The sequence below is a fragment of the Glycine soja genome, chromosome 10 (assembly GCF_004193775.1).
Source record: "Glycine soja cultivar W05 chromosome 10, ASM419377v2, whole genome shotgun sequence".
NCBI lineage: Eukaryota > Viridiplantae > Streptophyta > Magnoliopsida > Fabales > Fabaceae > Glycine > Glycine soja.
The window spans coordinates 42,032,724-42,047,904 of record NC_041011.1 but is presented as its reverse complement, the minus strand read 5'-3'; the positions used below and the strand labels follow the sequence as shown (position 1 = coordinate 42,047,904).

Genomic DNA, 15,181 nt, shown 5'->3' with positions numbered 1-15,181 from the left:
TATGTTATTTATTTAGCGGATCTCACATAATGTTTAGACTCTTAAGTGGGATAAAATTTGGTTATTGCCATGTATTCTTTAGCTTTAAACTCCAATTCTTGTGCTACTCTCCTTATACAGGACGTAACAGCTTATATTACCATGTACAGTATACACTTACCTTTTAAGATCACTACAGTTTGTGTACAAACTCTATATTTATGTGTTCAATCTCTTGTCAGAGGACTCAAATCCTTTCCAGCAGGATCTCTCTCCAACCCTCTCCAGCCTCTCTATCCCTCTCTTGTTTTTTTTTTCTCTTTATTTCAACTTTAACTCTCTCTCTCCTCCTTACTGCCATGGAAAACAATAGCCAGAACCATCACCATCAACACCATGGTTTCTCTGCCAAATCGAGTAGTACTAAGGAGAGAAGGGGTCTCGACTTTGATTTAAACGAACCCATAATTGATACAAGCTTTGAGACTTCTCCTCCTCTGGTATATGTTCCCCTCCTTTTGTTTTGTCTATATGTTTAAAAAAGGTTTACCTTCTGTTTTGTCTATATTTTTATGGTCTAAAAAAAAGATTAGTCCACAAAAATATTTGTTTTCAATTTTATTTTTATAAAAAACTATTATTTATTTTTGTATTTATATTTAATAAATGATGTGATTTTAGTTCTTCGTTAATTACCATATTTTATGGTTCTTAAGAGACTAAAATTACTCATTTTATTAAATGTTGAGAAAAAATAAACAATTTTTATAGGAATTATATGACAAAAATTGTGATATTTTTTTTGGAAGCTTTAAATATATTTTTAGTCCGTGTAATAAATTTATTTTTTATTTTAGTTCTTTTAAACTTAGTTTTTTTAATATATAATCTCTGTAATATTCAATTTTATTTAGCTTTAGTCCCACTTGCTACTTGGTTATCATAAACTGATGTTATATTTCAGCCAGTTATGTGATTGCTTCCAAACTAATTCATAATAATTCACTTGTGTTAAATGATTGGCGAACACTTATATTCATTCCAAACACTTCATGCATTGGTGTTTATTATTTACCATATCATATAATCGATTATACTTACACTTACGTGTTTTGACTGTTTTCTGTTTCTTTCAGTGTCATCTAGTGTGGACATTAATCATTTTTGTAATTGACTAAAAATGCACGTGTAATTTGCATGTATGAATTTATCAGGTTCCTGCTGATAACATTAATAATTGCCTGGTGGAAATGGAAGGGTGCCAACCTCTTGCTCCTCCCACACAAGACGTTGCTGAACAAGTACACTCCTCCAATGATGCGGAAAAGGTGAAGTTTCGATTTGATCTTAACGCTAAACCTGATGAGGAGGAGGAAGTTAGTGCCAAAGTTGGTGGAGGGAGTGAAACACATGCTGCTGTATCTGAATCAGCTGACAACGTTGGACCTGACAATGGTTTGGAGCTCACTCTTAATAATGATGTTCATCCAACACATGCTGCTGATGACAGTGATTATGAAGAAGACAGAGCCAGTATTGGGGAAGGAGGATCTGACACTGAGAACAGGTTTTACTCTTCAGAAATTAATTATTACATGGTTTGGACTATATAAATAGTTTTGTCTATCTATATGAGAGAATTAACTAACCATGTTTTTCAATTTTAAAAAAATAATATTGTGTCACAGAGTTAACTAGTTAAGACCACACAGTTCAATGTGATAGTGTCTACTTGGTGGTGATGTGTATAACAACAATGAGAATTTTTATGTTTTTGTTAATTGGTGTTTTAATGGATTTTATTAATTTTCTACATCAGGAAGAGGAAGAGATCTTTGGAGGAATATAAGAAAGGGACTGGGAAGTCTTTCCATGGGGAAACAACAGTGGTGGTGCAATTTGAGAGCAAAAACGAGACCATATTGGATGATGGATATAACTGGCGAAAATATGGCCAGAAGGTTATCAAGGGACATACATACCCTAGGTATACTGTTCGATCTCTCTTGACTAGATGCACGTGCAAGTTTGTTTATATTTGTGTACCACATGGATGATATATATCATGCATATGTCATGCTATGGGTTATAAATTGCAATATTGCATAAGTATACACATGGCTATTTGTTCAGTTTCAAATTACTCATGGCTATTTTACTATTTGCATATTTAATTTTAAAAATTACTAACAAACAAAATAAAATTAAAGATTAAATAGGAGGAAAGTTTGATATTCCGTAAAATAGTAAAATAGGAAATAAAATTTTCCATTTCGCACATAATTTATATTTAAAAATAAATTAGACTTTTATAGACACACACAGTTAATATATAAATATTGTACACTTATAACCAATTAAAAATTATCTTTTAAATTATTTTTAAGATAATTATTATACAAATCAATAAATTTATTGCACGCGACATTTTGTAATTAATTGTGCGTGAACCTACATTTTATTTAGTTATTTTCTCATATTCAATTTTAAAATTAATTACTAGAGGAAACAAATTAATTAAATATTAAAATGTAAGATATAAATCTTAAAATTTACTGCTCCATAGATTAGGAAGATATATTTAATTTTTATCTCATGCATAGCATTTAATATCTAAATAATTAATGATTATATCTACTCATTTTCTCAGTCTTCTTTCTATTTTTTCTCTTTTTTTATTCACTTATTACATTCTTTTTTTATTCTTTCTATTTCTTACTCAGAATGACTATTTTTTCAAAGTGACATTTTATCCCTCCCATAACCATTCTTTCTCTCATTTCTACTACACCAACTAGTTAATTACTAGATAACAGCAACAGTAAAAGTTTGTTACTGCTCAGCTTTGTATCCATTCACATGATTAATTAAGGTCTTCACTTTTCACATTAGAGCCTAAGCATTCATCCTAGTATGATATCATATTCATGCAGTTTTGCCAATATATATGCATTAATCTAACGAGTTTTCATGGATCTTTTCCAGGGCCTACTACAAATGCATAAGTGCTGGGTGTTATGTAAGAAAGCACGTGGAACGTGATTCATGCAACAGGAAAAATTGTGATTAATACTTATGAGGGTAAACACAATCATGAACAACCACCCCCCAGAAGGAAACGTCACCAGATACAGCTTGTGGATGATGAAGAAGATGAAGACGAAGATGAAGATGATGGCCTAATGACTTTTCAATTTGCTGCGACTGGGAATTTTCTGAATAACCCAAACCCTGCAGAAACTGATCAAGTTCACACACTTCAACTTCGTAATGACATGAATCCTGATCAATTTGCCAATGGGTTTCTGAGTCCCAATAACCATTTTGGAAGTTTCAACAATAATATAAACATGAATATTGGGTCTTCTTCCTACACCCCCCAAATGCATTATTATTCTTCCTTGAATAATACTAAAGCCATGCCTCAAAGCTCCTATGGACTCAACTTTGGCAGTGATGCTGCCCCTCAACCTGGGCCTTCCGGGGTACCAGGTGCAGGAGATAATTAGTACTAGGGCATGTAATTATGCAAATGCTTTTTATTTATTTATTAGTTCATTGTAAACAGTTATGGTTTTGTGGAATGATTGATTATATTGTTTTCTTGCACCCATAATTTTATCAAGCACCTTTCCTATATGCATTTTTAAACTCTGCTGAATTTTTTATTATTTAAATCTATGGTATCATCCAATCATCAAGTGGATGGACAATTTTGTTTGGAATTAAATTAAAAGGGGCTTAAGCCCAAGAGGAAAGAAAAATTAAGAAGCTATAAGATTAAAATAAGCTTTCTCAACATCTATCATCACTTATAACAACTACTGCTTAAGGATAAGCTTTCTTAACACCTTTTTTTTTCCTGTACATCACAAGGCTCAAGCTTGATTCTTTACTTGAGAAAAAAAAATTAAATTTCATGTCACTTCAACCAACAAACATTGATAACTCATTGCCGATTTGTCTTCAATTTTCTCATGAGTACATTTATTTTTTCATACCTACACCCAAACTATGAATTTGAGATTTTATTTAAGAGAAAAGAATACAAACGGATGATTAAGAAGTAAAAATTTTCTTTATTTTTAATATTTTTTTCTAGTTTTTACTCAACTATTCTTTTAACCAAATAAAAGCTTAATTTTAGACCCCATAAGTCCACATACAAGGCCTACTTATCAAATATTATTTTTACTAACCTTTTATCTTATAAGAATATAAAATAATGATTTCATATTAATATATATTTTTTAAGGTTAATTATATTTTTTGTCTCCAAATTTTTTACAGTTTATGATTTTAGTCCTTAAATATTTTGTTCACTAGTTAACACCCTCCAACTTTTTTTCTGCCATAAATTTTAGTCTCTTTTGTTTATTTTTACCGTTAAATGATGATATCACATTATTATTTAACTAGAGACTCAAAATAAAACTTTTAATATATATATTAGAGGTTTAATGCAACAATTTTTTTATTAGAAAACTAAAACAAAAATTAATCCGATATCAAGATCTAAACATATTTAAACTAATATATATATATATATATATATATATATATATATATATATATATATATATAATACAAGAACCATTAAATATATTAATTATATTTCAATACTTCAATAGAATAATCATTGATTCTCCATCCAAACCAGCTAAGAATCCATTAATATTATTAACATTCTTTATGGAACATGAGTTATGGTAGGAGTTGATGTATTAATTTGGAAGTTAAAAAAAATAGTGAATTAATGATAATGACCAACACCTTACAATAACATATGCTTATATATATATATATATATATATATATATAATTTAATTATAATTAATTTTACATATGCTTAGATTATATTTATAGGAATTGTATATAATAAAATTATGATATTTTAAAAGGTTTAAATATATTTTTATTATGTGTAATTATTTGATTTTTTATTTTAGTCTTTTTAAAAAATTTAAAAAAATTTAATTTGTAATATTTAATTTTTATCCTTAGTTTCAATTGTTGCTTAGTTGTCAGTAGCTGTTGTTTCATTCTCTTGTGCGATGACATGCCACTTTATACAACTTTTATTTAATCACTGTAAATATATTCGCTTTTGTTTATTCTCTTTAATATATTTTTTTAATATTTTACGCTCTTAGTTTTTAACTTCCTCGACAACTAATAGTTATTAAGTAACAGTACAGAGACTAATGAACCCAAAAATATTTAAGTATATATTAAATGAACTATATATTTTTATAATTATTTTTTAAAGACTAATTAATATATATATATATATATATATATATATATATATATATATATTATCGAGACTAGAAAGATAGATCAGATTTTCTATCTAACATTTATTTATTATTTTCTCAGAAATTAAGCTTCCAAACAAATAATCATTAAGTACCGATTGATGAACATTTTTTACTCTAAATACTTTATTAATGTGTACTGTTCATTTTATCTCTTTCTTTATATCTTAGTAAATCACATTAGTTACTCCTAAAGTTTTGTGAAATTACAAGACTTTTTCTATTTTTTAGCATTTACACTTAAAAGCACAATGTAATGTTTTTTCAAATAATTAAATAATTAGTGTGTTCTATAACAAGTGTCGGTAAGTATTTTTTAAAAATTGAGAGAGGTTAGTGTTGAAATAAATAAAAGCAGGGGAGGAATTTGTGTAAATTTACAAAATCTCATAACGTGCGTCTGTAAAGTGGATTTTACTTGTAAGTGATTTTTCTCTTTTCTTTGGCTTTCACCGGTGTCAATAGTGGACATTTAATATCTTCCTTTAAAATAATAAATAAACTAGAGTGGACATTAATTGTTTTTGTAATTCATTAAAAACGCACATTTATTAACGTATATGAATTTAATAGGTTTCTGCTTTATAATAGTAGCTTGGTGGCAATAGGAGGGGTACCAACCTCTTATGCTCAAGCGATGGATTTCTCAAATGCTTCTCCTTCTCCAACACAAGTTGATCAACAAAATGATGAGAAAACAGTGAAGGTTTCATTGTCATTTGATCTTAATTCCAAACCAGAGGAGGAGGAGGAGGAACCAATTTCTTTCTCGGAGGAAGCCCGTGCCAAAGTTGGTGGCGGCTGTGAAACCAGAGCCGCTAGTGCTTCTGAACCAGACGATCACATTCAACAAGTTGCTCTTCCTACCGATGCTGCTCACAATCACAGAGTCAACATTGTTGATCCGGAATCTGACTCTCAGAATAGGTTTTGTTCTTCTGAAATTATTACTACATGGTCCATGGCAATATAATTTAATTTATACAAATGTTAATAAGTGTGTTCCGTCGTTGGTTAAGAAATTAAAATAATTTCTTTATTGAAATGTATAAAATAATATTATTAATGACTTTTTTTTTACGTTTTATGATTTTTATAATAAATATTTTTTCATTTAATTTTTCTAAAAATATTGTTGGTTAGCAACATTCTTTAATTTTGTCAATCTCTTTTTTTAAGTGTGATTTTATCAATCTTTATGTGACACATATTATTTAACGTTTTACATAAAATTAGTCATGACCACGCCTACTTGGTTGTGGTGATATGTGACAAATAATGAGAATTTATATTTTTGTTAATTAATTTGTCTGTTTTGAACCATTTTATTTTCTATTATTACAGGAAGAGAAAAAGATCTGATAATAGAGGGATGGGAAGCGTTGTCCGTAGGGAAACCTTTGTGTTGCCATTTGAGACCCAAAGTGAGACAGTAATATTTGTGGATGATGGCTATCAGTGGCACCAATATGGACTCAAGACTATGAAGGGAAATTTATTCCCTAGGTATTGTGCTCTCTCTTTACTCGGTGCACGTTTATATATATATATATATATATATATATATATATATATATATAATGCTATCTGTTATAATTAGATTGCATACATAAGATGGAGAATATTGACGAGTGCTATGCTCTTTGTTCAGTTTGAAATTACTCATGGTTACTTCACTTAATTAAATATCAGTTTATCATTTGAATAATGATTCTTGAGTGAGTAGAGAAAAGGGATAGCTAGAGAAGAAAATAATAAAGAAGGAAAGAAAAAAGTAAGTGATGTAATTATTAATTAATGAGTAATGGAATTCTTTTTTTCACACATTTTTTAAGAAAAAAGATTCATGACCCGATGACCGCCTAAGCTTTCACCCCATAGTATGAAATATTATATATATATATATATATATATGCAGTTTTGCCAATATACATTGATTTAACGAGAGTTTTCATATGGATCTTTTTCTATAGGGTCTACTACAAATGCGCAAGTGCAGGGTGTTGCGCAAGGAAGGAAGTGGACAGAAATTCAGTCAACACAAAACATGTGATTACTACTTATGTTGGTAAACACAATCATGAACCACCCACAAATTAAGAAGAAACAGCGTGTAGATGACGAAGAACAAGAAGATGATGGCGGCGAAGAACTTGCGGCAGCAGTTGCTAAGGCTAATACCATGCCTTGACCGTGATGCTTCCCCTCAACCTGGTCCTTTCAAGGCATCAAGTGCAGGAGATAGCTAGTACTAGGTAGAGAAAGGAGATCAATAATAATGAATAATGTGTGCAGGGCATGCAAATGCTGTTTATACTTAGTTCTTATAATTCCTTTTTGTCCTTTAACTTCTGGTTTTATGGAATGTTTGATTGTTAATTTTCTTGCACCAACAATTTTACCAAGCCCCTTTTCCCTCTTACTGATTTTGTTGAGTTGCACTAATTAGTGGAGGCGTGTTATGAACCCTTTTCGAGTAACGAAGCTCCACAGAAGAAGAATAATATATAGAGAAGAGAAAAATTAGACTTCATTCAACGTTATCCATAATAGGTAATTACAATAGAATTCATCTTAGTCATTCACTAATAACAGAATCTCATAGTAAGTTCTAGAAACTATTATTCCTATTTTATCCCGCGAGCCCCATTTTTGTTTAACAATTCTTTTCAACGTATCATTTTGGGCTTCCTCAATTGTGCTCAACAACAGGACGAGTTTCCTATATGCATTTTTAAACTTTTTATTTATTTATTTTAGATCTTTTGGTATATATAATCCGATCATCATCAAGCTGGGTGAATTTATTTTTCCCTATTCTTTTTGGAATTAAAAGGGGCTAAGCCCTGAGGAAAGAAAAAGAAACTACAAAGCAAACTATAGGGGGTAATCTTAATAACTCCCCCATAACATTATGATCACTTAACAAAATATGTTTAAGTTAAGCTTTCTCAACACCTATTCTTTTTGTATCCATTTGAAGAAAGTTCTCTCGACACTTATTTTTAGCATTAAATTTAGTTTGTATTAAATTGATTTATATATATATAATACCTCTTAGGCAATTCAGACATTAAATTGTGTTTTTTTATTTTTATATTTGCATGACTATGCGTTTGCAACAATTATTTATAGTGAATATATGTGGGGAACATAAGTGACACGTTTTAATTTGGTGTGTAGAAAACACGATTAATTAGGTTCTACTTGGAGGCAACAACGACACTGAGATTTCTGGTTGATAGGGAAGGGGGTAGGGACAATCTTGTAAAGATAAAGAAAAAACAAAAAAAAATTAAAAGAAAAAAATCTTAACCTTTGTTTAAAATCTAATAAATCTAAACTATTAGTTTCTCACGATAGGAGACTGCTTTTCCACCTTAGAATCAGTCTCAAACATATATCATTTAAACATTGTGGGACATATGAGTAACAAATAATCTTATCTCTGGAATACTTAGTCAAATGTTCTATCTCTAATACTTGTGTATGAAAAAAAAATATTGGAAGAGGTCCTTAATTAAATAGATCTCAATACCAAAAGTGATTATCAAATCATATGCCTCTTAATAAACATGTGGTCAAGTATTTAATCTTCTGGTGTATAAAAAAATTGATATTGAAAATTTAGCCTCTTAAATAAATCTCAACACCTCGAGAGATTGACTCTCCACAACCAGCTATCCATTCATATTTTTAACATTAATTAATTAATTTAATTTTGACAGATAACTAATTTAATTATTAATATTTATGATAAATGTTAATTGGTGTCCTGGTTAAGTAAAAATAAGGTCTTCGGAAAAAAAAAAAAGTAAGGAAAAGGAGAAAATTTTAAATTGGGATGCGTAAACATATGTTCCCCTATGATTTTTAAATGCTTTCCAATATGATTTTTAATATTTTTTTTAAAATTCCTTAACCAATATTCTTAGCACATTAGTAAGCAAGATTCATATTTTATTACCTACTTATATTACCTTTATATGCGTATAATTCTACATTTAAATATTTTTATTATTTAATTTCTTTCTCATTTAATTTTTTTATTTGCAGGAATAAAAAAGATAATATTAGAAGGATTATGATAATTTATGCACCCAGCTCAATAAATTCAACTAGATCAAGAGTTGTTTCATTAAATTTAGAGACAAAAATAAATAATTTCTCTTTTCGGGATTCTATTTTAAAAAAACTATTTTTAATTCATATAATACACCAATTTTTTTATTTTAATATTTTTAAACATACTTTTTTTAAAAATTGAAAAAAATATAATACAAAAACTAAAAACATTGATGAGATTTCTATCGAACACGTATGTATTTATTATTTTTTTTTAATATTTTTAAACATACTTTTTTTAAAAATTGAAAAAAATATAATACAAAAACTAAAAACATTGATGAGATTTCTATCGAACACGTATGTATTTATTATTTTTATCAGAAATTAATTATCCAATATGTGAATGCTTCCAAACTAATAATTACTAAGTAATTAATAATGGGTGAAAACTTCTCCGCTCTAAACATTTACTACTTAAATCTCAAAATGAGTATCACATTTGGAAAAAAATCTCAAAATGAGTATCACATTTGGAAAAAAATATTAGGTGGTCTTGAGTTTGAGTGCTATCTATTTTCATTTTAAAAAATAACAAAAAATAAAAGTAAAAATATGTTTAATTAAAAAATTTGAAAATATTTTAAAAAATAAGCCAAAAAGTGAAAATGGGTAGGCAAGATGATAAATATTATCTTTGTAAATCAAAATAAACATTTGTTTTTCTAAATCATGATAATTTGAAAATGAAAACTATTTTTAGAAAATAAAAACAAAAATAAACATTCAAACAAAGTTTATTGTTCAATGTAATATTGATTAATTTTTTCTACTAATATTTCTAATAAGTTTCACTTTGATTTTTTAATGTAATACTAATATTATTCTCTTTTATATATTTAATAAGACTAGATTTACAAAATTATTACACTTTTCATTTATTTATTAGCTTTTTTATGTATAAAAAAACTTAAAATAATACTTATTTTGAGATGAAGAAAATATTTCTTTTTATTTATCACAAGCGAGAAGTATAATATTATAAACAACCTAAGATGAAATTCTTTTTTATTGATTGAAATTAATTAAAAATTACAAAATTAAAAGAAAGATACATGCATAAATAATACAAGACTCACAAAATTTTATACTTTTAATAAATTTTAACCAATAAAAAATATATTAAAAAAATTATCTGAGTGTTATTAACATTTCTTTAGGTATACTTATTCTCTCTCTTCCATCTTTCTTTCATTAGGTGAATCCTTTTTGCATTTTACTTAAAATGCACATGTAATTTTCAATATATATATATATATGAGTAGTATATCAGGCTTCTTGTGATCATAACAATTGCTTCGTGAAAATGGAAGGGTGCCAACCTCTTGCTGAACAAATGCAGTCCTCCAATGATGTCGCCAAAACGGTGAAGCTTCCATTGCCATTTGATCTTAATACTATACCTAATGAGGATGAGGAAGCAAGACCGGCAACTTCTGATGAGACTTGGCTCCCCGATTCTGAATCCGATGACAACTTCCGACCCTTACAACAACCATCATCTACTCCAGATGCTCCTGTTGACATTGATGATGTTGAAGACCGAGCTAGTATTGTGGAGGGAGGATCTGACTCTGGGAACAGGTTTTTCTCCTCAGAAATTATTACATGGCTAGATTATATATATAGTTTTTGTCTATTAATTTCTGTGTGATTAACCACATTTTTCAAATTAAAAAAAATTAAAATCGTGTCATATAGAAATTGGTTATGACTAGCTACACAGTTCAATCGGATAGTGTCTACTTGTTGGTGATGAGAATTTATGTTTTTGTTAATTGATTGATTAATGTGTGTTTTGATGGATTTTATTTTGTACTGTAGGAAGAGGAAGAGATCCTTGGAGGAATCTGATAAAGGGACTGCAGGGAGGTCTTTCCATGGAGAAACAGAATTGACAGTGCGAATTGGTAGCAAAAAAGAGATAGATGATGATGGATATCGCTGGCGCAAATATGGCCAGAAGATTATGAAGGGATGTCTATACCCTAGGTATACTGTTCAGCTCTCTCTTCACTCGCTGCATGTGCAAGTTTGTTTATATATATTTCTTTACAACATGGATGATATGATGCATATGTGATGCTATGTGTTATAAATTGCATAACTCATGGTTATTTGTTCAGTTTGACAATATTATACTCATGGCTATTTCACTTATTTGCATATCTGCTTATCATTTGATTAATAATGATTCCTTTTATTCGTCGGAAAGGGTATGAAATGAGTGTGTAGATGAGAGGGATCAATAGAGAAGAAAATAACAAAGGAAATGAAAAATTAAGAGACGTACGATGACTGATGAGTAATGGAATATTTTTTTAAAAAAATTAACACATATGTACTGTGAACCTGTAATTTTTTTACATTGATAACCAATTAAAAATTGTCTTTTGAGTTATTTTTAAGATAACTATTATAAAAAAATAATAAATTTATCATATATCATATTTTGTAATTAAGTGTGTGTCAACCTACATATATTCTATTTATTAATTATTGCTTCATATTTAATTTTGAAATTGATTAATTACGTACTAGAAGAAACAAATTAATTATTAAAAAGTAAACTATAAGATATAAATCTTAAAATTTATTGCCCACCAATTAGGAAGATATTTAATTTTTATCTCATGCATAGCATTAATATCTAAAAAATTAATAATGTTTTATGTCTATATACTCATTTTTTATTTTTTTACATTACTTGTGACATTTATTATTTTTTTCACTCTTTATTTTTCAATTTCTTGTGACAACTCAGAATGACTATCTTTCCGAAATGCTCTTTTCTCTCCCCTCAACCATACCATTTGTCTTTCTATCTCTACTAATGTCAACAGGTTAATTATCAAATAACAGCAAAAGTAAAAAAAAAAAATTGTTACAACCCAACCATTTATTGTTTATTTTCTACCCAAGAAAAACTATGTATTGTTTTGTTTCTCCCATCCTTCGATCAACATGCATAAACGCATCCTCATTAATTATTATAGTCATTGACATTAAGGTCTCTTCACACTTCACAATAGAGACTAAATTTTATTCATCCTAGTATGATATATATATCATTCATATGCATTTAACGAGTAGTTTTCATGGATATCTATTGTATAGGGCATACTACAAATGCGCAAGTGCTGGGTGTTTCGTAAGGAAACACGTGGAACGGGATTCGCGCAACAATAAAAATGTAATTATCACTTATGATGGAAGGCACAATCATGAACAGCCACCCTCATGGATAACTAACAAGAATAAACTTGTACTGGATGATGAAGGTGATGAAGAAGATGAAGATGATGGTGGTGAAGAACTTGCACCAACCAATAATGCTCTAATAACTAGGAATTTTCTGATGAATACCCCAAACCCTGCAGAACCTCAAGTTCACACACTTCAACTTCGTAATGACATGAATCCTGAATTTGCCAACAGGTTTATGAGGCCCAACCATTTTGGAAGTTTGAACAATAACATGAACATTGGGTCTTCCTCCAACAACCCCCACATGCATTATTCTTTCTTGAATAATACTAATTCCATGCCTCATCGCTCCTATGGATTCAACCTTGACAACCCTTATGCTACCCCTCAACCTAGGGGTCCTTCAATGTTTCCCCAGTTGCCGACTTCACCACCATTTAACAATATCAATGTTCCTTCTTCTAGAGGGTTTTCTTCTCAGGCTTGGCGTAATAATGATAAAAATGGGTCTAGTTCGGTGTTTCCTTCCAGGGAAACAGGTGCAAGGGACAAGCACTAGGTTCCTGAAGCATAAACAGGAGCAAGATGATAATAAGATGTTTGGGGAACAAGCAAATGCTTTTTACACCTTCAGCGTCATCGTGATCCTCTTATCGACCTCCTTTGTAAAAGTTACTATTGTTGATAGTTATCTTGTCTTTGAATGTTAATTGTCAGCAACTGAACAGTTTCTGTTTTTTTTTTTTTGAAACAATTTCTGTTGGTCTTCATTTGGGGTTGATTTATTTTGTCCGGTAGTTGTTGTCTTGGTTATTCGGATGTATGAGTCAAACTATGGTATGAGGAAGTAAGCATGCACATGCACTGTGCATGCTAAGACTTCTGTTGAAATAAAATTTTGGTTTTTATATGAAAGTTTTAATATTAGTTTTTGTATGATTAGTCTTTATCGTTATGCTGAAATTGTAATGATGATATATGATGTTGGTTGAGGTGTAAGTATTTCTTTTACATGATGATCGATTGGGCCGGGCATCTTGACAATACTAGTATTTGTCAAACTTAATAAAGTTTGTAAATACTTTCATGTAGAAATTAAAATAACTATAGTGTTAGGTATAAATATAAGGATAAAGATTTTAATTAACTTAATTTTTATAACTTATTCTTTGTAATTCCTTTTGTCCCTTTAACTGGATAATACAGTTGGTGGTTTTGTGGAATGCTTGATTGTCATAAAAAAATAATTAAATAAATAAATAATACAATAATAAATAGATAAATATAATAAATAAACAAATATCTTAATTTGTCAATAAATAAATGCATTAATATACAAAATAAAATAACAAAATCACAAACATTAATAAATAAACAAAATCAATAAATTTAAATAAAAAACTATTCCTTCTAAAAAAACAAATCAAAAAGTTAAAATGACCACACAAATAATTAAAAAATCATAAATAAATAAACTAATATATATAATTTTAAAAATAAGTATATAAATAATATCTTTAAATTAAATAATAAATAAATAAGATAACTATAATAAATGGTTACAAAAAGAATAAATAATATAATAAACATTACAAACAAATAATTCAAGAAAATACCATAAATAAATAATATCATAATGTAATAATAACTATAATACCATATTAGCATAACACCATAAGTATATAATACCATAATAAATAAATAAATGTACCAGATAACATTAAAATTATAATTATACAAATTAATTAAATAAAAAATAAAATAACAAACACACACTAACAAATAAATAATAAAAAAACAATTCAATTATAAAATAAAAACTTGAACAATTACAACAATAAAAAGTAAACATAAATCATCAAACAAATAAATCTCTACTTAATATCATAAATAAATACAAACATAATATATTAAATAATTCAATAATATAATAAAAATAATAACTATAATAAGTAACTAAATACTACAATAATAAACATAACTAATTAAATAGTAAGTAAATAAATAAATAAAATTATTAATAAATAAATACATTAAATAAATAAATAAATCAAATTTATAAAATAACAATATAAATAATTAAGTTAATAAGAAATAAACATAATTAGATATAAAGATATGTATACATACATCGAATATCATAAATAAATATATACATAATTTATTAATTTATTAAATAATATAATCAATAAGATAACATTAATTAATTAATCAATAAGATATCATGAATAAATATATACATAATTTATTAAATTATTAAATAATATAATCAATAAGATAACATTAATTAATTAATCAATCAATTCATAAATACATAAATAATATAATAAATAACTGTTAGTTGTTATTTATGAGTTAGTTTTGTATTGAAAATTTGTAAGGAAATAGCACTCTATTTTCAATTTATGGTTCTTTCTGTAGGAATTGTACATATTTTTCTTTATTGTGTGATTTTATAAAGTTGAAACTTCATTTTTGTGACTTAATGTGAATCCAATTCAGTTTCAGGTCAAAGAAGAGAAGGTTAAAACTGCTAATGACTCGCTTAGCGA

General features: G+C 28.0%; 3 protein-coding genes across 3 annotated transcripts; all 3 read left to right on the top strand.

Annotated features, from left to right (window-relative positions):
* The first annotated feature begins 338 nt into the window (after nt 1-338).
* LOC114371774 (probable WRKY transcription factor 20) lies at nt 339-3,488 on the top strand. Its single transcript, XM_028329115.1, has 4 exons — nt 339-479; nt 1,194-1,546; nt 1,799-1,966; nt 3,092-3,488. The coding sequence occupies exons 1-4, from the start codon at nt 339-341 to the stop codon at nt 3,486-3,488; spliced, it is 1,059 nt and encodes a 352-aa protein (XP_028184916.1).
* Nucleotides 3,489-5,921: 2,433 nt separating this feature from the next.
* On the top strand, nt 5,922-7,676 carry LOC114369686 (WRKY transcription factor WRKY24-like). The gene is made up of 3 exons (XM_028326928.1): nt 5,922-6,224; nt 6,642-6,803; nt 7,271-7,676. Exons 1-3 carry the CDS (start codon nt 5,935-5,937, stop codon nt 7,395-7,397), a joined length of 579 nt encoding a protein of 192 aa, XP_028182729.1. The 5' UTR covers nt 5,922-5,934; the 3' UTR covers nt 7,398-7,676.
* A 3,052-nt stretch (nt 7,677-10,728) lies between these two features.
* LOC114371773 (WRKY transcription factor WRKY24-like) lies at nt 10,729-13,188 on the top strand. The gene is made up of 3 exons (XM_028329114.1): nt 10,729-11,006; nt 11,247-11,414; nt 12,540-13,188. Exons 1-3 carry the CDS (start codon nt 10,729-10,731, stop codon nt 13,186-13,188), a joined length of 1,095 nt encoding a protein of 364 aa, XP_028184915.1.
* The last annotated feature ends 1,993 nt before the right edge of the window (nt 13,189-15,181 follow it).

What these genes read in the sequence shown, in the direction of transcription:
- LOC114369686 (XM_028326928.1), top strand. Translation starts at nt 5,935, where the DNA reads ATGGATTTCTCAAATGCTTCTCCTTCTCCAACACAAGTTGATCAACAA. An exon ending in GAATCTGACTCTCAGAATAG is followed by an intron (nt 6,225 to 6,641) that starts GTTTTGTTCTTC and finishes CTATTATTACAG; the next exon opens with GAAGAGAAAAAGATCTGATA. An exon ending in AAGGGAAATTTATTCCCTAG is followed by an intron (nt 6,804 to 7,270) that starts GTATTGTGCTCT and finishes CTTTTTCTATAG; the next exon opens with GGTCTACTACAAATGCGCAA.
- LOC114371774 (XM_028329115.1), top strand. Translation starts at nt 339, where the DNA reads ATGGAAAACAATAGCCAGAACCATCACCATCAACACCATGGTTTCTCT. An exon ending in TTGAGACTTCTCCTCCTCTG is followed by an intron (nt 480 to 1,193) that starts GTATATGTTCCC and finishes TGAATTTATCAG; the next exon opens with GTTCCTGCTGATAACATTAA. An exon ending in AAGGGACATACATACCCTAG is followed by an intron (nt 1,967 to 3,091) that starts GTATACTGTTCG and finishes ACCACCCCCCAG; the next exon opens with AAGGAAACGTCACCAGATAC.
- LOC114371773 (XM_028329114.1), top strand. Translation starts at nt 10,729, where the DNA reads ATGGAAGGGTGCCAACCTCTTGCTGAACAAATGCAGTCCTCCAATGAT. An exon ending in GGATCTGACTCTGGGAACAG is followed by an intron (nt 11,007 to 11,246) that starts GTTTTTCTCCTC and finishes TTTGTACTGTAG; the next exon opens with GAAGAGGAAGAGATCCTTGG. An exon ending in AAGGGATGTCTATACCCTAG is followed by an intron (nt 11,415 to 12,539) that starts GTATACTGTTCA and finishes TCTATTGTATAG; the next exon opens with GGCATACTACAAATGCGCAA.